The sequence below is a fragment of the Choristoneura fumiferana genome, chromosome 12 (genome assembly GCF_025370935.1).
Source record: "Choristoneura fumiferana chromosome 12, NRCan_CFum_1, whole genome shotgun sequence".
NCBI classification, from domain to species: domain Eukaryota; kingdom Metazoa; phylum Arthropoda; class Insecta; order Lepidoptera; family Tortricidae; genus Choristoneura; species Choristoneura fumiferana.
Genome location: NC_133483.1, coordinates 9,438,210 through 9,455,667, shown reverse-complemented (window position 1 = coordinate 9,455,667; position 17,458 = coordinate 9,438,210). Strand labels below are relative to the sequence as shown.

Sequence of the window (17,458 nt, the reverse complement as noted above, 5' to 3'; positions counted from 1 at the left end):
CTGTAAATTAAATGCTACACTCTAACTAAAGAGACAGATCTGTCGTAAGGCAGATTCTAAATAGAATAGAAGTAAGTACCTACAATAAATATTGAGATCTACAGTTATTTATCAACACATTATAGTGTTTACTGACACGATGGTCTAGCGTAGGTATATTGACGAATATGAGTATTTATTTTTGTGCCCAGCAGTGGGACGTATATAGGCTGGGACGATGATGAGTATTTATAAAGTAAGATTGAAAGCCGTCAGCATGGATATTGATGGGTCACAGTAATTATTGCACGTCTAGCCTTCGCATTACCTCTACTCGTGTTACTTCTCAATTCCGCAGGAACAAATGAACAAACTTTCTGCAACGGTTTGGTACTTCCTCCTTTGGTACTTTTAGGTTCCTCGCACTCCCTAATGAGTCTTGTTTCATCTTCCAGTCCTAGTGGAGGCCTGCCACAACGAGCCAGGGTGCCTCCAGGACCGTGCCGGCTTGGAGGCGATCACTCAGCTGCACAATCAGCTTGACGATGACGCCAATGGCAACGTGGATCTCAGCGAGAGTGATGATGTAAGGCAACTCTATTATGTTTTCTAAATTTTCCTTTGCCTCACTGTCTACGAAATACTTTAGGAAGGTCATCCCACCTTTTGCATTGCCTTCCTCATGTTCAGTACCTTTAGTTCATTGAAGTGGCACTGGGCGGTCCATATAGCACGGATAACAGCCGTTGGGGCCGAAAACTTCTTGAATGGAGACCCACCAACGAAATGGACGTATGACCTGGTTATAGCAGCAGGCTCACGGTGGATGCAGTCCGCTTCCAATCGAAGCAACTAGGGGGAGGCCTATGTCCAACAATGGACTATGTCCTACGGTTGATGTGATTATGATTTATGAGTACTTTTGACGTCCCTGGGGTACCAAAGTGTACAGTGGCGTAGCTAGGTAACCTAGGGCCCTGGGGCAAATAAAAAAATGGGGCCCACTGCTATCAAAACTGGTAAGGTTTTTGAAGTAAAATCATTATATCGTCGCTCGGCAGGCAAAAGTACTAAAGCGACACTTCGTCAACTTTACAGGAGAGCGATTTAAAGTTTTTTTTTACGAAAAAAATCATAACTTTTTAACCAGACAACCAATTTTAAAATTTCCAGGAATATATGACACATAATTTAATATACTATAATAAGGTTTTAATAATTCATAGCAAAATCCACTGGTTTAGGAGATAAGTGTCGCTTTAGTAAATTGTCCCCTAGTCATCGAGCAAATGCAATCAGGCAAAAAGACTAAACGTAAAAATTGACCTCAAACGTCATATTTCAAATTAACTTATGTGATTTTACGTCTCAATAAATTTAGTATGTTTTTACTAACAACACACATTTTATTTCTTATCAAACTGTTCATAATGCTGATTTACCAAATTGCAAGGGAAAAAATATTCCAAAGTACCTACTGAACAGAAATTATATAAATAATATTAATTAATTATAATAAATATTAATCATCTATGCTAAAATTTCAATAACTTAACGTTAACTGTTACTAACACTAGACTTTTGTTAATATTATAAGGTAATTAATCACAAAGGCACCATCTGATTTCTAACAAAATGCACAAAAGGTTTTTTTCACTATTATTTTTTGCGGTATTTTGATCATTATCATGTCCTACTATTTTTGGTGTATATACACAGCATACGCTTAGGTTTAAGGATGAAATAATACGTAAAATACCTTAATTTATTCTGTAGGTAATAACTTTAATTAGCATTTCAACTAAAACTTCAGAACATTTTTTTTCTATGTTATGCAAATAAATCATTCATTCAACATTATAGTACTTATTAGTACCTAATAAGTAAGAAACCTGAATAACAAACTCATGCGTCATGGTTGCTATAGCAACTTTAGATATATTATTGGTCTATATAACGATTAAGAAAATATAATGCACTATTGGTACAACAACATTTGTTATATTCTCATGATCTAACTATTCCGGTATCATGGACTTGTTGTACTTGTTGTACCAAACTATTAATATACTAAGGGGCTGTTTCACCATCCATTGATTACTGTTAACTGGTGGTTAGGTGTGATGCCGTCTCTATTTGTTTTGTTCGAATAGACTCAATAGACGGAGACGGCATCACATTTAACCGTCGGTTAACGCTAATCAATGGATGGTGAAACAGCCCCTAACAGTAATATGGTATAATGCCAAATGAAACGTCGTGAGACCTTTGCTGAGATTTAAGGACTGCGCTAAGTGAGATATGGCCGTCTTCAAAATTGACCACCTAGACTGAGAAAAGCTTGCGGAAAAATGCACTGATTGGTGCAGACGTGTGTTGGAGGGCCGCAAGTATTGCGATGAAGGCTTGCCTGGCTCAATGCACTTATTGAAAAGAGACAGAAACGACACCAAGGCCGTTCTGCACCAACATCCGCAGACTTCGCTTGTCAGAGATGTGGACGGACATGTCGCTCTCGCATCGGTCTAGTCAGCCACCAAAGACGTTGTGCACAGGCAACACGCCAAAATTCGTCTGGAACAGACGCGTAGGCCTGATTGATGGTATAATATATGTGATATAACCTATGTTCGATATAACGTTCAGTGGGGTATAATGAATTACTGGTATTTATGCCAAATATCTTTTATTCTAGTGAAAGTATATCTAAAGTTGTTATACTGGTCATAACACACCCTGATGGCCATTCGGTTCCACCATGGAGCCGCAGCTGCAGTTATGAGGCACACAAACATCGCAGCCCAGGCGGAGAGCTACTGCCACCCGCAATGAGTCGTTGTCCAAGACTGTTCCCAAATAAGGAACAGGCAACGCCTATAACCACGTTCCCGCTTTGATTTTTGATGCCGACTTCAGCCTGGCCAAACCCACCCCAGTGGTTACACCCACAGGCCGTGCTAGAGCGGCCCTAGCCCCCTCGTCATCCCAAACTCATTGTATCTGCGGAGCCCCGTGCAGTGACGCCAGTCTCATTCGGCTCGCCAGTGCATCATCCACATACGAAATGGTATTGGTAACCTTTATGAGATTTAAAAATTTAAGAGATAAGGCCACCAACTCCATGTGCCGATCCGAGGAACGCTGGCAAGCCCACATCCGCCGTACGCCGCCAACCGAGACCATATTACATATGGGCAAGGACGCTTGGACCCATTGCTCATCCGCAAGGGACACGTTCTATACAGTCTCCTTTGTATCTCTCAACGTGACGTCAAAAGAAGAAGTTTTACCCGAACACAACCATTGGAGTGGTTTTCAAAAAATAGGTTATTTTTGGAACTGCGAAACACATTCGTAACAGAGTCAAGATGAGATGGGTATTAATACTCTTCAAACGTTCCTGGGCGAGCAAAATAGATGCTTCCTGGTCTCTAGTGCACTAGAAATGGCCTCTTGGAAAATAGAAGAACCCAAGAGGGTAAAGGTCTAGTGTAAAAAGCCCTTTGAGACCAGGAAGAAAGACCTTAAAGAAGTTAAAGAAGGAGAACAGGCGGGGTTAAATCTGTCCCATATTCGCCTTCAGTCCTATACCTCTCAAGGGGGGGGATAAGGAAAGCCAAGTCCTGCTTTACGACCTTAGGCTCCTTAGGTGCCATCATCTACAGGTAAATACCAAATATTAAGAGGTGATTTTCGAGACGACAGTGCTTCATGAATAGTAAGACTGAAGGTAAGCGGTCCAAGCTGATCTCTCTACTGCGCACCCACCTGCGAAAGAATTTGAGAATCGCCGTAGACAAGGTTAGAAGGAGAATGATAGACCTGGTGTAAAAAAGGTACAGGGTGGGAATGTATTTTTTCACTTCGCCGAACAGAACATCCCTCTCGCCAGTATTGGACGCGTTCTTGAGATCCTACTTCAAGACGACACAGTCTGGATTTCCGGGTTCCGTGACGAAAGTGCGTGTTGTGGATCGTGACCTCAGTGTTCCAAAACCCAGCTGAAAATGAGCTGGTCGAATTCCGTCTTAAGCCCACGGCTGACCCATTATGGAATGACCCTAGTGCTCGCACCACATCCTCCAAGTTTACCGGCAAGGCTTGAATGGACCGATCCGGCTCCCGAGGGAAATTTAACGTGCGGGACGCGGGAGGATGCTTCGAACACAAGCGTCTCAAGACCCGGAGGTGCTACCGAGTCATCAGGCGAACGGCCCCCCACACACCGGCCTCATATACTTTGGACTCTATAGTCTTAAGGACAGAATGCGACCTGGAGGAACCCTGCCCGTCACTACTAAATTCAACCAAGTCCCATGTTCAAGTTTGGTCTCAGTTTGCGGCGTGTGGAGAATGTGGGCTTGCCAGTCTTCCTCGCATCAGCACATGGAGTTATTATAGTGGCCTTGTCTCTTAAAATTAAAAATTCTCATGAAACCGGGTTACCATTCCGTTTGTGCATGGTGCACTGGCGAGGTGGACGGCTCGACACCTAATAGCGTCGCTGCCTCGGGCTCCGCTGATATAACGAGTTTGGGATGACGTGGGGGCTAGAGACGCTCTGGCACTTGTGGGTGGGTGTGCCACTAGGGTGGATTTAGCCAGGCTGAAGTCGGTATCAAAAATCAAAGCGGGAGCGTGGTTATGGGCTTTGCTTGCTCCTTATTTGGAAATACTTCTGGACAACGACTCATTGTGGGTGGCAGTAGCTCTCCTGGGCTGCGATGTTTGTGTGCCTCATAAATGCATCTGCGGCTCCATGGTGGAAGCAAATGGCCATCAGGGCTTAAGAGATGATCGGTATAACAAATAACACATAATTTCACAATATTATGCTATAAGTATTTAGTAGTATAATGTGTAGATATAATTTAGTTTTCTTTATGAAATCGTTGGAGTTGCAATTCTAACCTAACCTAGTTTTCAGGCAGTTTCGTTTCTTGATAGGGTCGCAGTTCTAACCTAACCTACTTTTTGGCATAACACATTATTATTATAATAGTATTACGTATTCCAGATTTATACCAATAATTCATTATACCCACTGAAAGTTATATCTACCAATAATATATCTAAAGTTGTTATACCTAGCCACCGGTACGCACCCTGGCCATTTCACGCGTTGAGTTCTTGTCGGTGTTCAGGAAAATTTCCGCGCTACTACGCTCTCTTTGACATACTGAAGAGGGCTTTAATATCCTCCAACATCCTCTGCGTTCTGGAGCCTCCGGTCCTCTGTCGAACCGACAGCAAAAGGCCAGATGGCTTAACTTTAGTGCCATGGCAGAACGGGAAGTGTTTGCTGTCGGACGTTACGTGCGTTAGTACTTTCGCCGCCTCGCACCTCAGCTGAATAGTCCGCGGCAATCCGCGCTGGGTTTTGCGGTCAAAAAACGGCAGAATTATTCGGCACTATTATTTTGTTCCTCTTGCGGTTGAGGCGATTGTTTACATTCGGGAAGTGGGACGTCGAATTACGGAAAGGGGGTCTCACGCTCACTCCCGCGCGGATTCGGTCCCTGGTGCAAAGATTGTCTATCGCCATTAAACGTGGTAATGCGGCCAGTTTGATGGCTACCTTTGCGCCAAGGACAACTCGAGGGGGCCTTCTGGACTAAACTTAAGCTATTTATGTAACATTAATAAAAACAAATTAAAACTTCTAACTCTAAATTTCAAATACTTAGGGCCGAACATCATCTTTATTCGATGCAAACAGAACCGTAGCGATAAAATTATAACTACAAAATTTTGAAATAGATTTACTATTGAGGTTGCCTGGGAGAGATCCCTTAAAGGGATAAGTCCGCCTTTGTACAAGTATCTCAAAGTTTGTCAATTGTGTTGTGTTTCTTTTCTTTTGTACAATTAAGAGTTTACATACATACATACTATTTTCTTTTATCCTTTGGCAACATAAAAAGAACTTAAAGTTTTAAGGAATAATAATCATTATAATTTATAAATAAAGTTATAAATCTTAAGAAAATATGATGTTTCTATATACCAAACATCGAATTGCAATGATATTTTACTACGTATATATACTAAACACTTTTTTAATACACGATAAAGGTCAAGAGTAATGACTAATTTCACCAAATCTATAATATTTCGTGAAGTTTTTTTGCTAATCCTGTTTGAATGTATGCTTTTGTATATGTTAAAATGGCTAAAATGCCAAACGTATGTTTTAGTTTTTAAGAACAAATAGCTAAATTCTTATAAATTAATTCTTATCAATACAACCAAACGACTAAAGGTGTATAAAACTTCAACTCGGGGAGGGCATAATTACTGAAGTGACAAAGGTATTTTCTTTTTTTTTGCACAAAATACTAAACGTCCAACATTTGCAAACTAGAAAAATGGCAAAAGACTGAACGACAGTAAATCGAAAAATGGCAAAAAGGTAACAGTACTAAAATGAAAATAATGAAAGTGATGCTGCATTAAGTAATTTGCTTCCCAAATTTAAGCGTTTTTTGAAAGACTAAAGCGCCAAAAAAAAGTTAAATTTTGCTCCAATCGCTTTGAAACCTAGACAGTTCGATGCAGAAAAATTCGCTGATTCTGGTGATATGCATAACTCATTTTAGCCCAAAGTGTCGCTTTAGTACTTTTGCCTGCCGAGCGACGATATATACAAATACTTTAAAAATGCTAAGCAACTTTATCATCAGCTATAAAGCAGAATTTCGAGGGCCCCCTGAGCTTGAGGGCCCTGGGGCGCTGCCCCGCCTAGCCCCTTGGTAGCTACGCCACTGAAAGTGTGACATTCCTGGTTCATTTGTTCGTCGCTGACTTTATCACATGGCCTGTTCCTGACTATGGTAGTATACAACTATACAGTATCTATCTACTCTCTGAACGTGGCAGAAAAACGCCGTATACCTCGGTATACCTTCTGCATTGTACATGCCCATCTCCATCCTCGTAAAATCGAATGGCGTGTAGCCTCACGAGTTTTAATTGTAACCCTAGCTTCACACTGATCGCGAAATTTTCGACGAAGTACCCGGGAAAGTTGATTGAAGTACCGACCGAGGTGGACGAAGTGCCTCTCCACACTATCGTATTCGCTTAACCTCGTTCAATTTCGCCAGCAGTGTGGAGCTAGCTTAACATTTTGACACCACAATCACCGCACGAATTTCGCTAGAGCCGCTCCCTTTGAAATTGAACTAGGTTCGGTAGTTTGACCACTGGCATTACTAAATAATGCTGTAATCCTTTGATTCCAGTTCCTCCGCGAAGAGCTCCAATACGACAGCGGGTATGAGAAGCGGCAGCGTGCCTTTCATCACAACGATGATATGCACATATCGGTCAAGGAGCTGTGGGAAGCATGGCTCAGATCAGAGGTATGAATTCCGTTCCATTCAAAGTATTCCTTCGTCGAAATAATCGACGATAATTTATTTTGCCACTAGCCTGTAGCTTTTTCATGAACCATGACTTGGCAGTTGAATTGAAGTCCTGGGATTTTGCTAAATTTCCATGGAAATTCGTAAAAATTATATAGTGTTCTTCATTTAAGTTTCATGGCGAATACCCGTAAAAAAAATTCAAGTTTGTAAGACTTAATTGTTATGATTTTGGGATTTTGCATTGATCTCATGGGTATGTCGGGATTAAAAGTAACCTATTTATGTATTATTCCAGACGTCCAGGTATCCCCATAACAAATTTCATCTCAATTCGTCCAGCGGTTTTCGAATATCAAACACAGACACGCAAGCCTCGTACTCGCAAACTTTCGCGTTTATAATATCAGTAGAATTGTTCAGTATGTGTAGCCTATAAATAAGCTAACGTAAAAGTCGATTACACGGTAAGGTGGTCACCATTTTGAGGTCCGCAGTATTTAGTGAATTAATTTGTATCTATTGCTGTACCATCAGCCAAATAAGTGGTCTATCAATTTTTAAACAAGTTCCTATGAAATGAATATGTCGCTAAAGTCGAACTTTCAAGTTGACAGACACGTCACATACCATGCTTTGTATGTGACGGGCCGGTCCTGGCGGGCTACTACGAAATTCTAAAATCGATGTTCGTGTCTTGCCGTTCCGCTGACGCTTATATTATTTAATACGAGTGAGAGGACGGTACGATGCGAACTTCGATTTTCGAATTTCGTAGTAGCCCCCTCTGATTTGAGCGGTAGAAGTAGGCTACCTACTTATTTATGGAACAGGAACGTTTCTAATACAATCATTTTAGTGAATGGAAACCTTGTACTTTAATAAATTTTCTTAATTGTCTTGATTATTAAAACATGTTACTTTTCAGGTGCACAATTGGACGGCAGAGCAGACGGTGGAATGGCTGACGCAGTCAGTGGATCTGCCGCAGTACAGATCTGTTTTTCTCCAGCACAAAGTGACTGGAGCTACGCTACCTAGGTAATAATATTTTGGTTATAGTTCATAGATAATATTTAATTTTACATCCTTAATCTTGACTTTAACCATAAATCCAGCTGCAAAGATAAATTTACCCTCTTGTGACGTTGAGATTGTAAGGGTGGTGTTTCCACCATAAATGTGTTTATCCTTACCTTTACCTGTCCTCGCTCCGCTAAGCTGTTTCTACTAGAGCTGTGCTGAGCGAGGATAGGTTAATGAAGCGATTCTATTGGTTCATGACAAACACATTCCTCTGTATATCTTAAGCTGGGTAAGCATTTCTATGACATATATCTTTGTATTTTGTATTTGTGTGTAGTTCGGCAAGCATGCTGGGGAAAACAGCAGAGCTGTAATTTTCTACTACTCATTACGACTACGAGTACGTAGTTCAAATTGTTAATTTTTTACCACTTGGATAATAATTTTGGTCCCGTTTAACATGAAAATATGATATTTCCTTAAAAGTCTACAACTACAATATGTCTTTGACATCAATGTTGCCATTCATGAGTAATATTATTGTATGTTGCTCAGAATCATATCATATAATGCAGGATGGATAAAAATATACAAATGCACTTTGTTTATATTTACGCTCCTGCACTTTTTCACTGAGCAACAGATCATGGCAACTGTTTTGCAAAGAGCTGTTTCGCAGACTGCGAACTAAGTTATGGTAAATTGTTAGCAACTCGCCGCTTTACTACCTTGCTCACTTAACATGTTTAAACTTATTGTTGCCACCTGTAAAATGATACAGTACCACGTACAGTCACCAGCACCAATATCTGACACAATAAGCGTGCATAAATATCTGATACAACCTTACTTCTATGGCTGGAAGGACGTGTCAGATATTTTTGCACGCTCCGCTGTGGCAGATATTACTGCTGGTGACCGTACCACCCATATTATTCAGTGAGAGGAAGTTTTTAATATTGAAAATAAGAAGCGTGTGCGTAAGAGGATGACGTTATTTATTTTTATGGGATAGATATCATTGTTTTATTGAACACTAGCTTTTACCCGCGGCTTCGCACGCGTAAACTATTCGGTCTGGTAGTTGCAATTGAAATTTTCGGGATTTTACAAAATTCCCCTGGAAATTTCCAAAATTTATATCGTGGTCTTCATTGAGGTGTGTTGCGAATAACTGTACAAAATTCAAGACTAAACCCAGTGCTAAAATTTCAAAAATTTTCCCTATCCCAATTCAAATTCATATCATTTATTCAGTAAATAGGCCGCAATGGGCACTTTTACACGTAATTTTTTTAAATACCAGCACTTTCGGAAAGACCATCATTGCCAAGAAGAATGCGCCGCAAGAAGCTTGGCAGAAAGTATTTTTTTCAAAATAAAATAAAATACTTAAAAACTACAGTAAGTATACAATTAAAGAAAAAATTACAAAATAATAATAACAATAATACACGGATGTATGGGGTCCCTTAGTTACAAAACTATCCCGTGGAAATATCGGGATAAAAAGTAGCGTATGTGTTATTCCAGACGTCCGGCTACCAACATACCAAATTTCATGGCTCTAAGCCCAGTGGTTGTTATTTCGAGATTTTATCCTAGTTATCCCGTGGGAATATCGGGTCAAAAAGTCACTTAAGTGTATTCCAGATGTCCAGTTACCTACGTACCAAATTTCATGACTCTAAGCCCAGCGGTTATTATTTCGAATTTTATCCCTATCCCGTGGGAATATCGGAATAAATAGTAGCCTATGTGTTATTTCAGAGGTTCAGCTACCTACACACTAAATTTCATGGCTCTAAGCCAAGCGGTTGTTATTTAAAGAATTTATCCCTAGGTATCCCGTGGGAATATCGATTCAAAAGTTGCCTATGTGTTATTTCAGACATCCAACTACCTACATACCAAATTTCATGACTCTAACCCAGCGGTTGTTATTTCAAGATTTTATCCCTATCCCGTGGGAATATCGGAATAAAAAGTAGCCTATGTGTTATTCCAGAGGTCCAGCTACCTACATACTAAATTTCATGGCTCAAAGCCCAGCGTTGTTATTTCAAGATTTTATCCCTAGGTATCCCGTGGGAATATCGGGTCAAAAAGTCACCTATGTTTTATTCCAGACGTCCAACTACCTACATACCAAATTTCATGACTCTAAGCCTAGCGGTTGTAATTTCAAGATTTTATCCCTATCCCGTGGGAATATCGGGATAAAAAGTATCCTATGGTTTAATCCAGGTTATAAACTAACTTTCCGCCAAATTTCATCCAAATCCGTCCAGCCGTTTAAGCGTGAAAAAGTAACAAACATACTCACTCACTCACAAACTTTCACATTTATAATATTAGTAGGATTAGGTACCTTTTACCTAGTTACTTGCCAACATTTTCAGTACTAGCCATTTTTTCCCATAACTAGCTACAGTAGCGTACAAATACGGTATTTGACAACTCCTGATTTTGCCATATCTTAATATTATTATGAAAATATAGATATACAGATAGTGTTTAGCGAAGAGAAAATTTAAATCGGTTGAAAATTGGATTTATAGTGATTTTTTGAAAAATCTGTATGCCTGTCTCTTTCTCAAACGCTTTTCTCTATGCAGCAAGTATGGCGGTACTGGCGTGTGACGTCACATGCCAGTATGTCTTTCTCTGTCTAATCTTGAATTTCAAACCTTTTTAACTTTGTTATTTGTAAAGGTAGCTTTTGTTTTTCTATTCGATAACAGGCATTGTATAGTTTTAATTTATAAAACATATACAAAATAGTCAAATACCGTATTACAATACTACTTGAGTAGTACTTGAGTTTGAGTACTTAATTTTTCAGTCAAACTTGCCAAATGATATTCTTTAGTAGTATACTTATTCAATTTGTAACAGTCTATATTATTTCGTGCAGGTTGGCAGTAAACAACATGCAGTACTTAAGCAACGTCCTTGGTATCAAGGATCCTATTCACAAGCAGAAATTGGCCCTGAAAGCCATGGACGTCGTCCTTTTTGGACCCCCTAAAGGTAGGAGCGACGCTTTATTGCAAAATTTTGAAGTTAGCGGAGAACGAGCAATGACTAAGATGGTTAAGTGGTATTTTATGGCCATACAATTATTTATTCTGGACGCTTATAGGCGTATGTATGCGGTAGCGTATAGGTAGTGCTACCAGAGTTGAAGTCAAGTCACGCACGGAATATGTCATGTAATGACAGCAGGATTTTTTACATTAACTCATTCATTTCATTCATTCTCCTTTTATGAAATCAGTTCTTTTTGTTGTAGCTGTGTGCGTAATCATTTACCATATGCCACTACCTATACATGGAGTAATGGTAATGAAAATCGAATAATCACATTATCACAATCACATTATACACCTTTATATCACTAACTATAAGGTCGATATGTGACGACTTTAATTTCTGCACCGCCTCAATATAAGTGAGTGCGGATATATTACATTAAGCCTTCGCAAATATCTCTACACTTGTGGAGGCAAATAATACCTCAGAAACGATAACAATCCCCCTCGAGCGTTCACGCGTGTGCTGCTACAGATTCTACGTACGTGAACACTATAAGAAGTCCGAGTAGCGCATATACTACTTACTATCAGTCTATCATCTTCAAGTATACTAGGTATGCCCATAATTGTGTATACTACTATCTTCTTTGCTGTTTCGCACATCATGCCCCAGCTCTCAATTACATTCATCATCATGCACGGACTTTTCGTCTCCCACCTGTGTCTGAAGGTCGATAAGGACGTTTATATGTGGCCACCATGAACACAGATTTCATTAGCGCGTTTGACAAAGTCAATCATTCAGTTCTTCTCCAAAAGTTGTATCGCTGCAATGTTAGTGGAGTTTTATACAAATAAATTGCATAGTACTTGCGTAAAAGATCACATAATGATGTTGCTGGTGGTTGGTCATCTAAAAACGAAACGTTCTGTCTCGAGAGTCCCTCAGGGCTCCCACTTGGGGTCTATTTTTTCTTTCGACTTAGGTTTTTCCTTTCAGAAATTGGAAATTTTTGGAAAGTATTATTTTATATTTCCTTACGTGAATGGTACGGAATGGTGCGCTATACATTATCCACAAAATGCTATTAAGGGTTCATTTCATTTCATTTTTTTAATAGCCTAAATAGTCAGATGCGCGGATAGTTTCTAAATAAGTCGTACTTGTGCTTAGAACGATGACCTTAGCTTTTCGATATGCAAACACGTACTCTTTATAATAACCCTCGACCCTCCTTTACAATAATCATCCGCGTCCACACACCGGAGATAATGGACGGTCATTACTGTAATAATGCTGTAGGTACAGGCTTCCTATGTGTTGTCTGCGGAATATGTAGACAGTATTAGCAGCATGTAATCTGTAGCACGTAACATTGTCAAAAACGAAAGCAGGCGTGAGCGCACCCTAATATTTACTTTACTAAAACTACCCAGTCAAAAGCCTTCATTAAATTCAATTTATTCGGTTGGATTTCTTTGTATTTTAACTTGCCTTAAGATCCAACACCTCGGAACTAGTCCACACAAACTTCGGCCATACTTAGGTATCATCCCTGACATCAGAAGCAAAATCTAGGCAACAAGGGGAATCGAATTGTACCACACCACACCACTGCTTCTTTCTGCAACACGAGAAATAACCAAGTCGCTGTAGCATAGGTACTTAATTTTTTTGAGATAGTGCTTTCAGCCAAATATAGTTTGCCAAATGGACCAAAAAAATATATTCAGACGAAAACAGAAAGTCCTCCTTTGTTTTCCTGTAAAAAAAGAATGTTGTGGTCCTTAGAATACAAATCTAGGATAACCTCAGTTTCTCGGCATTTGTTACTACTCTTCTTGTTTATAACTATAAAATATGTAGCCATAGCCATTTCGGCGGTGTACACCACTATACCTACTACTGTAGGTACGGTTAGCCAAATAAGGGTATATCAGTTTTTAATGTTTAAACAACTTTCTATCAAATAAATATGTCACTAGAGTCGAACTTTCAAATAGACAGACACGTCCTATCGAACTTATTGTTTTATAACATGCAAACGCCAGTCATTTAGCTGGTAGTACTTACCATCGAATTCACCAACGGTCATCGCAAAACAGTCAAAAGACACTCATCCCCTCTTATCTTTATAATCATCTCATTTCCTCTTATAAAATCATTCGAGAGAATATTTAAAGGTCACTAAAATCGCTATAAAAACAAACAGTTTTTGTTACTCACTTATAGTTCTGAGAACGGTTTTTTTGTCTCTTTACATACATTTATGATTCGACAGACGATGGGAAACCGCGTTGCCTTAAGTGACAAGTAACAATCCAACGTTAAGTACAAGTTGGCGACTATTTTTATATGGTTACATAAGCTAAGGTTAGTGTTATGGATCAATGGGACCAGTCACCGTCTGATTATTACCTTACTAGATTTAAGGCTGCGTTTTCACCAGATGTGTTGAGAGGAATGTGTTTGTCATGAACCAATAAAAACGCTTCATTTTCCTATCCTCACTCAGCGCATCTCTAGTGGAAACATCTCGACGGAGCAAGAATACGTACGTTATACGCTTCATTTGCGTTTTATTGGTTCATGACAGACAGATTCCTCTCAACACGTCCTTGCACATCTCTGGTGGAAACGTAGCCTTACGCTGGTTTCGTTCGTGTAAACCATTAGATCCGGCAGTTGAATTTAAATTTCGGGATTTTACTAAATTAATCTCTTAGGAATTCTCAAAAATTGCATCCCGATCTTTATTGACGTTGCATTATAAACAGTGCCAAATTTCATAACTATGTAACCAGTGAATAAAACGAAGTATAGTAGTGTACGAGTAGGTTTAATACTATACTCAGCGGCACAAAATTTGGCCCAGCCTTCATACAAAATTACCGTTTCTGCATACATTTGAGGGCCAGATTTATTGCCGCTCAGTATATCGTCACTACTTTGAAAAAATCTCGTATCTAAAATCAATATGTCAACAAAATTGAACCTTGACGTAATGTTCATAAAGTTCACTAAGAAAAGTTATTTATTTAGATACGAGCGAGATATTAGAGATACGAGCTTTTTTAAAAGTAGTGGCGATATCTAGACATCGGAATTACTAGACTGAGGAGGCGTCACATTAAAATGTAACTCAAACAATCCAATTCACAGCATCATAAAAACAAACCGCGGTGAGTCATGATTGAGATTACTGGTCGAGTTCGTAATAAAACATGATAGAAGACTAGACAATCTTGTGAAGGACAGATATCATTACATGCCGTTGATCGTTTGTCTCGTATAGCTCAAAAACGGGCTAAAGAAGTCGCACATGACAACACACCAAAACGACCACTTTATCATCTTCGGCCTATACAAGGTGTAACATTTAGATCAGTCAGTATGGGAAAGTCTGAAACTACCTATAAGACATACGAAGATCTGTTGTAAAGAAGCATGTCATCGGTTTTAGTAACAAGAAAAACTGCATTCAAACATTTAAAAAAAACTTGTAATCAGTTCGGGAATCGAACCCTGTCGTATTGAAAATTTAAACTTGCATCATTTCTATTTGGATATCTATAGTGTAGTGTAGGTCATACTTAAGCAATAAATGTTATTATGAAACACGATATCTAGAATAAATAAAATACAGTCAAGGGCATAAATATGTGTACGTTAGCAAGACGGTAAAAATATCTATACACCTTTGTGCCACTAACCATAATATAAGGTCTATGTATACAGATATTGGACGCTATGGCTGCATAGATATTTATGCCCTCGACTGTACATTGTATTTGATATTTTATAATAATGAAAGTTTTATTTTTCAAAACGTCTGGCTGGGCTCGATTCCCGACCTGAGTACAAGTTTTTTTTTTAAATGTATGAATGCAGTTTTTCTTGTTACTAAAATCGATGACATGGTTCCTAAGAACAGATCTTCGTATGTTTTATAGTTCTAGACTTTCACATATTGACTAAATGTTACACCCTGTATACGTCCCACTGCTGGGCACAGTCTTCTCTCAGTATGAGATGGCTTGGGCTGCATCTTCACACATGCCTTTGAATTCCGTCGCTAGTGTAAATTTTTCGTCGTAAATTTCAAATTAGTTTTCCGAAAAATTTGAGCTCTTCTTTGACTTGCTGGTGGCTTCTGATTTGTTGCCTCAATTAAAAAATATCTATCCAGTCAGTTTTAATTCAGCTAACTAATCAACTTGCCAGACAACTATGAAATCGGGGATTTCAAGAAAAGAGCTTAACCTTCGTTAAATTCCGGAAATTTTCCCATCACATGATATGACCCGCATTCCGCATTTTCGTTTGCTTCCCTCTCATAATATAAAAAAAAAACCATCGAAAGTTGCAACACTCAAACTCATATGATAATCAAAATATCGTATTATCATTACTGTAATCAGGTGGTAGGACCTTGTGCAAGGTCCGCCCGGATTGCTACCACCATCTTGCTCGCTAATCCTGCCGTGAAGCAGCAGTGCTTGCACTGTTGCGTTTCGGCGTGGAGAGTAAGACAGCCGGTGAAATTACTGGCACTTGAGGTATCCCATCTTAATGCCTCTAGGTTGGCAACGCATCTGCAATCCCTCTGGTGTTGCAGGTGTCTATGGGCGCTGGTGATCTCTTACCCTCAGGAGACCCACTTGCTCGTTTTCCAGCCAGTCAAATAAAAAAAATCATGACTACACTAGGCAAACACCCGATTTTTTCCTAGGTTTCGCGTTCAAATCGTGTCAGGTCAGAACCATAATGTCTGGCGAGCTGTTACTACTTGAAACGTGTTATTAAGTCATATTTCCTAGAGACACCATGTGCAGTGACGGACATTCCTTACAATATTATGAAGAAGAAGTTACAGCGCGAATTAATTGTATTAATTTTATTTACATTGAGTTTCCTGCAATTAGGGACAATCATTTAAAATATAGGTAGGTATGGTTGGTAGTTTGCGCCGTATTTTACCTTATCATTACAAGTGGTTTTAATTAATTCGTGTTGAAATTCATTTTCTGAACCAACAATGTGTAACAAACTCACGGCGAAACAAAAACGAAACGCCTTTACATTGATTGCATGTATACATACAATGACTGTAAACTTCAAAATTTAGGATATTTTAACTATCACTGCGTTAGTTTAAAGAACTATCATGGACATATATTGTCACACATACAAGTCTGCTTAAGGTGATGTACTTCAAGAATAGAAGGTTTTCCACTGATAGACTGTATGCCATGTCAAGGCTCCTTTCGATTAGGAAATTGTTTATTGTCCATATAGTTCTAAAAAAAACATAAGACATTACCATTTGACACTAATATAGCAAGCAGAAGAAGAAAAGATACAGTAGTGCTAGCACCATTAACCAAAACTAAATTTGCTAAAGACAACAACACAAAACTTTCAGCTAGCCTGTACAATGTATTAAATAAGAAATTAACTTGTATGGTAAAAAGTATTATGAGTGTAAAACTATCGTACCAACATGGCTTGAAGGTAAATCTTATGAGGAGATAGAGGAACTCTTAGACCGTCTGACTTAGTGACGCATGTATTTGGCGACTGGATAGCCTAGTGGTTAGTGAACCCGACTGCAAAGCGTGTATACCGGGTTTGATTAATGGTTGGGACAGACATATGTATAATAAAATTAAAGATTGCGCTCGTAGGTTTCGATGTTGGTTATGTATTATCTACATTCATACACATAAACACATACATACGCACGCATATACACCCATACACACACACAACACACACACACACACACACACACACACACACACAACACACACACACACACACACCGACTATGTTTGTTTCATTTGCTATCTAGATCCTATACACAAAAATAGTTTAAATAGTTAGTAAGTAAGTTTAGTTTAGTTTATCAGTTAAGAAATAGACTCAAAATGTACATGTCAAGAGGTTGGAGGAGCGGAGCCTCCTGACACAGGCTTTTTCAAGCTTACAAGAGGGTTCCCCGGCCACTATTATGTAAAGTCTATTTTCTAACAATAAAATATTTT

At 39.1% G+C, this 17,458-nt stretch overlaps 1 protein-coding gene across 1 annotated transcript in view; it reads left to right on the top strand.

Annotated features, from left to right (window-relative positions):
* Positions 1-266: 266 nt before the first annotated feature.
* Positions 267-17,458, top strand: part of LOC141433671 (stromal interaction molecule homolog) — a 21,882-nt gene continuing 4,690 nt past the window's right edge. Inside the window, exons 1-5 of the mRNA XM_074095772.1 lie at positions 267-276; positions 435-565; positions 7,224-7,343; positions 8,275-8,387; positions 11,290-11,405. Coding sequence (XP_073951873.1) covers positions 267-276; positions 435-565; positions 7,224-7,343; positions 8,275-8,387; positions 11,290-11,405 — 490 coding nt within the window. The remainder of the gene's footprint in view (positions 277-434; positions 566-7,223; positions 7,344-8,274; positions 8,388-11,289; positions 11,406-17,458) is intronic.